Source organism: Clavelina lepadiformis, unplaced genomic scaffold, assembly GCF_947623445.1.
Source record: "Clavelina lepadiformis unplaced genomic scaffold, kaClaLepa1.1 scaffold_132, whole genome shotgun sequence".
Taxonomy (NCBI): domain Eukaryota; kingdom Metazoa; phylum Chordata; class Ascidiacea; order Aplousobranchia; family Clavelinidae; genus Clavelina; species Clavelina lepadiformis.
Window position 1 is genome coordinate 18,229 of NW_027508265.1, and position 9,613 is coordinate 27,841.

The 9,613-nt window shown below is 34.3% G+C and overlaps 2 protein-coding genes across 2 annotated transcripts; one reads left to right on the forward strand and one right to left on the reverse strand.

Moving 5' to 3' along the window:
• LOC143472642 (protein aurora borealis-like) lies at positions 1-2,011 on the forward strand. The gene has a single exon (XM_076969995.1). The coding sequence runs from the start codon at positions 98-100 to the stop codon at positions 1,592-1,594; it is 1,497 nt and encodes a 498-aa protein (XP_076826110.1). The 5' UTR covers positions 1-97; the 3' UTR covers positions 1,595-2,011.
• A 444-nt stretch (positions 2,012-2,455) lies between these two features.
• LOC143472643 (small ribosomal subunit protein bS16m-like) lies at positions 2,456-6,831 on the reverse strand. The gene is made up of 2 exons (XM_076969996.1): positions 6,512-6,831; positions 2,456-3,072 (listed from the first exon to the last, which is right to left on the reverse strand). Exons 1-2 carry the CDS (start codon positions 6,764-6,766, stop codon positions 2,806-2,808), a joined length of 522 nt encoding a protein of 173 aa, XP_076826111.1. The 5' UTR covers positions 6,767-6,831; the 3' UTR covers positions 2,456-2,805.
• Between the last annotated feature and the right edge of the window lie 2,782 nt (positions 6,832-9,613).

Genomic DNA, 9,613 nt, shown 5'->3' on the forward strand with positions numbered 1-9,613 from the left:
CATCCCTACTACACCAGGTTAGAAATGTCAAATAAGTGTTAAGGTACTGAATCTATGGCATTTGTTGAATTTACTTTGCAGATGTGTATAATTAAATATGGCTGAAGACGTTCATGATAAATACATTCAGCTTGGTGAATCTGCAACTTTGCCTGGTAACCTTTTGAAAAAAGTACAAGAAGATAATGAAAAAACTCCAAAATCAAAATGTATCCGTGGACATATTACTCCCACACCCAACCAAACGTTCTTGAAGACAAGTTCTTCTAAGGCTACGCATTTTAACATAAGTCAATCTCCATCATGTAAGGCGCAGTTCAGCACACCAAAATTTGCAACACCAGCTGTGAAACAAAATACTGACAGCTCAAGTAATAATGAGCATGAATTCAGCATCGCCAATCCATTCGAAAATCACAGTACAATAGATAGCCTTCTTCATCCTTCCTTTAGCCCTTCTGTATTTGCTTCTGTTAGCAATCATACATCACAGGATACAACAAATCAGTCTCCTAGCAGTTTTTGGAATATTGATCAAATTGCTATAATGAAGCCAGCTGATATTGATCTGTCAAAATTGCATGAGCAGCAAAACTTTGCTAAACTGGATCCAGTAACAGAACAGAAGGCACAGAAAGCCATTGACCACTTTTTTGCTAGTCATATTAACATTTCCAGTCCTTGGTCGTCATCTGAAAATCCTCATTATCTTGCAATTATTTCACCAGCCTTACCATCATCTGCTGCTAGACGTTATAGACTAAGTAATAAGGAAAACATCATCAGTTGGCCACAATCACCTAAAGAAAACTCTCCTGGTCTCTTGCAGGGAGCACGACCAATACACCCTAAAACAGATGCCTCAAGAACAGTTGCTACACAAACAGCAATAACTATTCCATCCAGTGTAAATCTTGAAGCTGTTTTGCAGAAATATTATACTTATGGTGACACTTCCTCACAAGAAAATACCAACAGCCAGGGAAATGAATTATTGAGCAACTCTTCCTTGCGGAGAAAATTATTTTTTCACGATGTTGATGACAATGATGATTCAATGAATGACCTGTCTACAAACAACTTACACCAAGCTTGTGTAAACCCTATAAGCCACCATCTTTCCGAAGAACTTGATGCTTTTCCTATGTCTGGTGACTCCCAGCCAGACTGCGAAAAGCACCCATTTGCAAAACAAAATACAATGACCCCATCATTAAAATCTGTCAGCTTTCCTTGTGATACGCCTAGTACATGCCAGTCACCATTTTCATCTAGTCCCGTAACTGGTGGCCGCATGTTTGATCTTGGGACACCAACACATCATACAGATTTTTATAATGTTAAAAATTCATATAAAAACTTCTCCCCCTGTTCTCCAATCCAGCTTCCGGAAAAAAAAGAGAAAGACAAGAAAATTTTTCTCACTAGGAAGGTAGAAGTGACACATGGACAGAAAGAGGCTGTTATGGGAAATAGCATGGGTATTACACCAATAAAACCCAGACAACATGATGAAGAGGTTTGTGAAAATACAGAAACTCATGTACCAGGTAATCACACTCCAATTAACCACTCACCATTCCATGGACATTAAGTGTTCTTCTCTCGAATATTTACATCAATTGAATTTCCTCTTATGTTGAGTATTTCACAAAATTGAAAAAACTGACACTGCTTCCTAATACTATGCATACTGAAGTTTGATTGCTTTTAAATTATGCAGAATTTCCGTACTGTCAATCACTGTTTTGTAAGGTTTTTTGTTTTTCAACAACGCTGCAGATGCAGTATGGCTAGGGTATTTGCGCCATTTAAATGTTTACCATAACTCTGACTATTCTGGAGCAATGTAAACCGTACTCTATGGCTAACTTTGAAGGCATTAGCAAATAATATGATTAAGGGATTCAAAATGCAATTAACGCACAATTTATGCCTCGTGAAACTGATTAAGCGCACATACGTGTAGGGCTGATAAAATTGATAATAATGAAGTCAGATGTTTCTGTGACACAGCAATATGTGCACGGTACAACATGTTGAGACATACATGTTCTTACATTAGATGATCAACTGAGTGACACATTGCTAGGTACTGTTCAAACTACAGTAATGGATTAGGGTTAATTATGTTACTCGAATGAAAAATTTATGTCACTCAGATGATATACACCCGTTCTTACATCATATCAGCTGTTATCCATATAAGTATATTTTGATACTACAATTAACTGCCAGTGCCAGATTGTCACCTCACTGCTGGGAATTTAGCCATTTCCATTGTAAAAAGTTCATTCTCAGGTTATGTTTACTCCCTGCTGTATATATAGTTTGTATTCTTTCTTTAGTACAAACCTCTAGAAATTAGTTACTGATTGAACTCATAACTTAACTTGGACATGTGATATTGGAATTATATCCAAATCAGTATTTCATTACATAGAAAAATAACGAATCAAATCAGTGGAATATCACCTGTGCCTTTATTTTCTGTTCGTTAATAGCTGATCTTAAGCATTTTTTAACACAATATCTTTCAAGTCATAAATTAATTATAGGTCATAGCAAATGAACGCTGAAACAACTGCATATTCGGTGTACTGTACATACTTTATTAATAGCAAGCACAGCTTTGTGAAACAAACATTTACTAACATAGATCCAAAAGTATCACATTACAGTTGTGTATTGCATAGGATGTTTCATTCACCAGTAGGTAAACCATGGGGTCCAATGTAGTAGAACAAACGCCTGTAAAGAGTGAGGGAAATGAATCTAATCTCCCTGTTTTTGTTCAAAGATCACTCAGGAGTTACTACTTTCGTCGTCTTCTGTAGCATTGCCTTGGCTGGAGATGAGTTCTTCTATTTTTCGTCTTCGTTTCAAGCCTTCAGCAAAAATTAGCAATGTGGGATCAAGGGGAAGAAAACCACTCAGTCCAATCAGTCTTCGTACTGATTTAACTGGATGGGCACCAAGTGCCAAATGATATTTTAGCCTTTCAAAGTTGATGGAACATAATTTTTCGTTCAACATATTGGGCATTGGATCAAATGTACCAATCTGCTCCATCTGCAAAACCAAAAAAAGATTAAATACTTACTGTCATGTACAATAGCTCAGTGGCACATACTTTGAGGGGAGGGAAATGGTGGGTAATCTAATCTGGCACTACTATTAACCTTGACAATGATAGTCTATGTACACCTACCAACAGTTGTCACCTCAAAGCAGGTTTCTAAACAAACGGTTTGCTTTAACACAGTAAATCCCCTAAAACGACACTGCAATTTTAAAATATTTCTATCATTTATATCATAATTGAGTTTAATTAATTAATTGGGGCATTTTTAGTTAAACTTGAATATTTTTAATCACTGTGCATATTACTGTAACCTACAACACAAAATCTACAAAATGGCAGATAAGAAATGTACTTTTGCACAGACGAGTATGTTTAGCTTTGTTAAACGTTTTACGATTTCGACAATTGAGACATCCCTCTTTCTATCTGCCCAATCGGTATGAATTTTCATACTGAAGTCAAAGAAACACTAACTAACAACAACGTAACACAACAGCAAAGAGCAAAACTTCAATAATTTACAAATTAATTGTGTGGGAAGATTCAAGATTTTCGCCAGGTAAAGTCGCAAAGTCAAACCAATGTAGAAGTGTTTAAAACTGTTGCCTCCAGCTGAAAACGGATAATCGAGGAAGCACTGTATGTAAATTTCGTGTGGATACAATTCTAAAGGAACTGATAATTTTATTTGGGAGCTTACTACTTGTGTAATGGACAAAAACTTTTGAAAAGATGATAAATTAATTCTTATTTGTATCAAAGTTTATCCAATCGCACTAGATCAATGAAGACCTGCACTTGAAATATGTTTGTTTATTAATTAATAGGTTTATAAAACTTACACATTACTAAGACCAAGATGTACAAAGTCTAATGGAAAAAACTGTTCTGTAACATGTTTGCAACTGCAACACTATATGTTACCAAAAACAATTGCACAAAATTAGGCAATTTGAGTAACTCTTTTCAGCACAAATATATGCATTACTTCTACACAATATACTGTACATGAAAAGGCTAAAACATTGCAAAATGTCAATTTACAACATGAAATTTAATTTGGTAAATTTAACCCAATAAAACATAAAAATTACCCTGATTTTTAAAACTTTTGCTGTAGTCCAGCGCTACACACTATCGCTGTCAGTTAAAAGAAAATATTGTTAATATCTGTATTTAGATTGAAATCGGAATATGCAAACCCGATTAAAAATAAATTCATAATATTCTATATTTTAAAATAAATCATTAGAACAGTAGAATTGGTCTATAACAGCTTCGGTTATAAAGCAATTCACATACAAATGTCACATTTTGTTAGGTCCCTACAGAATTCCTATCTTTTGCATACATTAAACTTTTCCTATAACATCGATTTGTGTATAACGGCACAATTTTATTGCCTCAGCCATAGTTTGTTCGTTTATAATGGCACTCTAGGTCATGGTATTTGTCTCGAACGGTCTTTATCTATTACATAACCAACAGACAGCAATAATTACATTTCACTGTAGAAGTGTAGATTGTGAACAATTTTTTTTTGCATAAAGTATACTGTATTTTCTGTTTGATTTTCGCCAACTTATTGGTTTATCATTACACTAACAAACCTGACTGGATAACAACCTTCTTTGTTAAATAAACAGATAATATATGGTGATTTGTCTATGACAGGGCTGTCCAAACTGCAACCCACACGAAAATATTTTGCAGCCCATGACCAATCTCGCAAAGTTGATGTAATTTATAATCGTGTAAAACGGTTAGCAGCAATATTGCAATACCATGACTAACAGATTTATGACACCAATTTCGAATGAGGGGATAAAAGAAAACCGCTGACATAGTGGTTAACGCTTGGGGTAATATGCTTGAGGTTTTTAGGTTCAAATCCTGCAAATTTTGACTGTTTTCGTTTGTTCAAATTAATTTTTGAGGTAATTTAGCCATGAGAGGTGATAGTTTGAGCCGGAGGAGATTAGTTTTAAACTAACTTAGAGTGTGTAAAAAAAGTCTGTCATTTTAAGTTGAAAATTAGCATTTATAGTCAGATGTCGTTAATCTAGACCATTTTGTTTTATCATACAAAGTCCGTTTGGCGTGGTATCCAGATAACTAGCTATTGTTTTTGTCATCTAAGACAAACGCACAAAAACTTGTATTAACTATCAACCATTTTCACTTTGCAACCCAGTTTATCGATTTTTTTTTGTATTGATTCAGCACATTTGTTCAAAAATGTTGGAGTCGGACAGTGGGATTTCCGGATAAAAGGAGTAAAATGCATCGAAAGAATCCATTGTCTGCAGTTTTTCTCAGCTCCAGTTTTTGACTGGCACAGTCAATGAAATTTCTACCAGTGTACAAAAACAAAACTTCTCAGTTTCACACATACTTGTGCTAATTTTGCCATTTTCGGATTGATTCTGATTTTCAGTATTAAATTTTTGGACGAAAATGTCAAGTAAACTTAACAAATTGTTTCTGTCAGGTCATGGTTGAAGACTTGGTTTATAATGTGTAGCAAAAGCAAAAATGATCGGTATGACAGGAAGTTACGCGATACTTTAAATAAGCCAACAAAATAATTGCGTCTATGCTAAATTTGATTGGAAATAATAGCCGACTAGACGAGCATGATTTCTCTGCCTGTTTCCATACCAACAACTAAGATTCATTCTAAATAGAAAAGATTGTCGTCATGCATATTGTCTCAATTATTTTTCAATGTAAATAAGTACAGGGAGGTAAATATTTCAATACATGTATAAATATATATGTGATTTAAATCAGTATACATACATCTTTTTTAACATATCTGGTATCGTAACCTTCATTTCCATTAACAACGCGTAACGTTAATTCGTTATCGATAAAAATGCATTTTTCCATAGTCGATCTTTTTTGTACACTGCCTCCGCCACAAAATTCAGACCCAAGCAGAGAAAGTAGTCTAAAAATAAACCTACAAAAATGATGGCTCTGTGAAAATTTAAAGATATATAAACAAGGAATTAAAGCACAAGTGTGCAAAAATAGGCTCTCTAACTGGTTTCTTTTTTGTAACATTATTTTTTGTGCTGGACATCAAAAATTTGTTGTAGACTTGAAAATCAGGTTTTTGCGAGGTGGGTGAGTTGGATGCAATGGAACTTAAAAAGTATTGTACGTAGAGACCTGAAATTTGGTATACAGTGAGAAGAGAAATCTTGCTTACTAAATGCAAAAACTCTATTAAACAACTCCATGAAACGAAAACATAATATTAAAATTTTAGTGATTGTTTGGTAAAATTTCTCATCGAAAAATACCGTATTTTATAGTCGGACGGCATGACCTTTGGCCAAAGCACCACGTGAGCCCCGGGCTAAAAGATACGGCAGTTTTCGAACCGAACTCTTGAATTTTAGCTCTTGTAAAACTTACTTCACAATCCCGAGGATCCGTCCTTTTGGAAACCACAATTCTATAGAAAGGTCTGTTGGTGCATCCATCCAGTGCTAGTCTTATGATGTTGCCCGACTTGAGATGACATGTACCATCAAAATTTTCCACTACTTCTACTTCTGCGTTTTGAAATAACGAATTTGCTCCGTGTGCTACATATCTGAAACGTGATACACGCAGTGGAGTATCAAATCCACTCTTGCGAAGTCTTAGCAATCTGCTTAACCTCACCATTTGTTACGTTTCGATTTAATGCACTAGCGTACTTCTAAAACACAGGAACATCAACACTTGAATCGTCTTATTTTCCCAAACCAGCAGACAACATCAAGCAAGCAGCCAAATTTTTATTAACTGTTGTGGATTGGAACAGCCCAAAAATCGTGAAAAATCTATAAAAAGATAAAATCAAAAACAACAAAGTTCGACAGATTAAATAAGGATAATTAAAAGGGTCGGTTGATGATATTTTTTTTGTGTTAGACATTACTGCTTTGATTCAAGAAAAGTGTGGAACAGTAGTTAATCGTAAACGATAAAACCATATTAAATAAAAAACCATAGTCTAAATTTTGTCATTGTGTGTGGTGAAACTAGAGTCTTAAAAACGCTATAAGGGATAAAAAAAACTCTGGTGGAACCAAGGAATGATAAATAAAGTGCCAACCAATAATAATGTGATAAAATGATAACTCCTTCAGCAAACAATGAGTGGAAAAAGTGAAAAACCCAAAGGCTTAAAACGTGCAGAAATAATAATGTAACCACATGATAAAAACGAATAATGATTAGCACAACTAATATATCCAGCATACAATAAACAAGCTGAAAAAAGTAACGGTGGTCACAAAAATACGTCCTATACAAAACTTGTTTGAAGTTGGGTACTGAGGCAGTATGTTAATTAATTACAAATAGGCTGTCACTGTTTTACTGGAAAAAATCTTACGTTCAAAGCTATTTTTCATGGGTTTTTATCAACCTAACTTAAATTTATACATTATGTTTAGTTAATATCTTAACGTCGTTACCTAAGCTTATCCAAAATCTTCCTTTTAATCTCTGATACAAGCAGATGAGTTTATGATTTTGTATTAGCAGAAAATAAGTGCTAGCGCAGTTAAAATATTAAACACTGGCATATTAAATATTGAGTGAATTTGATAAATAAAGTTGAAATTTTGGATAATGTCTTCATAATAACTACGTTAGCGGTCAAGCTTACACACAACAGTCAAAGAGATAGCTATAGGCCTATATATAAGCTTAAACTAACACCAACACTTTGCTCAGTATTTAAGCGAATTTATATCCATCATAAATCTTGTCTTGTTAGAAGGTACTGCGGAGTGAAGAAAGAAGTGTTCAATATCCCAACTCTCAACGATTTGGCACTACTCCGGAATAAATTCGGCATGACAACTGGATGAGTGACTTCTTTAGTAGTTTCAAAATGTCCTTAAAGATGAAATTAAAAGCAATTTATATATCAGCGACTTAATATTCGAGCGATTTCAAATTAGTTAACTTTGTGTTTTGTATTTATTCAATCTAAAGTAATGGATCTTTTGTGGATAGTGATTTTTAAGCTGTTATATTTTACGAATAGTTTGACCCTTATCAAAGCAATTAAATGAGGGCATACGAGCAGTGAAGACCAAAGTTAAGACGCCAATTAATTAGCGTATAAAATGAAAAATAATGCAATCCAATTTTCTATTTTAGAGTATAGACAAAGAAGTTTACGGAAAAATTTTTTATTTCGTCAATGCGGAATCGTGTTTACTTAACAGCATATTGAAGATACTATACGAACTATTTGTATGAAACTGAGATAAACTGGCAAGATAAGCCATATATTTTTGATTTAGGATGTTTTATTGCCAGGTGATGCATATTTTGCCTTTTCATTTCCAGCTTTGTTTGAAGTAATTTTGTTACACGCCACAATGGTAGACGCCACAAAACAACCAAGTCCGGCAAGCTTAATCTTGGTTTGGTCCATTATTTATAAAGAAAAGTTTTCATGTTCAAAGTTTTTTTCAGAAGGGTTTTTTACGCCATGGCAATATTCTAAGAGGCCTACCGGGGGTTCATTACTCCATCATGTAAAAATAATGAGGATATTTATTAAGGCTGTCACTATTTCATGGGAAAAAAGTCCTACGTCACTAAATTAAATGATTACAACATACAGACATATAGCCTACAGGTCTAGTAGTCAAAACCTGACCTAAATCTGCCTTTCATTTCTAATCTAAATGTAATTTTAATTAGACCCTAAATTGCTTAAATCGACTTTTTTCATGTACCTATTTTGCCAACTTAAATGCCTAATTTTTAGCAACGAGCTGCATGACCAACACTTACTGTGAAATAGGCTATAGTAACTCTGATTAATAAAAGGCATAAGCCTACTGTATTTGTAAAAAGCAAAATATTAAGCGTGGTTTGGAAATAAACCAAATCACAATCTTTGTATAAATATAATGTAAATTTTTAGTATTGTTTAACATTGTATTGAAAGCAAAAGTTTATAGAACATCTTTTAATGGATTTCATGTATAAAATCCATATAGGAGTTTTACCTCATTATATGGCGCTGTAGGCAGAGGTGAGCAGCCGGCTGCCTGGACTGCAGATTATGGCCGTTTTCAGCAAAATCTTGGGTGCATCAAACAACCAAACATGACAAGCTCAAAAACAATAGAAGTGCGCACTTAGATGCAAGATTACACAATAATGTACACAATGTGACTTTTTCAGTCTTTAAATCAATTGAAAATTGAGTGCAAGGAAGGTTTGTCCAAGTCGTTAAGTTTAAAAAAACACACCTTAAGTGCAGCTCATGAAAAACAGTATTGATAGCACTTATGCTTTCTGGCTTAGCACAAGTGCGCTCCTTTTTTCCAGAAGTGATCTCAAGAGAGATGCTCTTATTTCAAAGTAGGAACAGAATCACGAAACCTGTATGGAAAGAAAGCGTTATGTATGTCCGGTGCACAACAAAGCTATCTGGTGCACAAAATGGTTGAAAAGGGCTACTTCGTAAGCTAAGTAATTCCTAAACAGCAATATTTG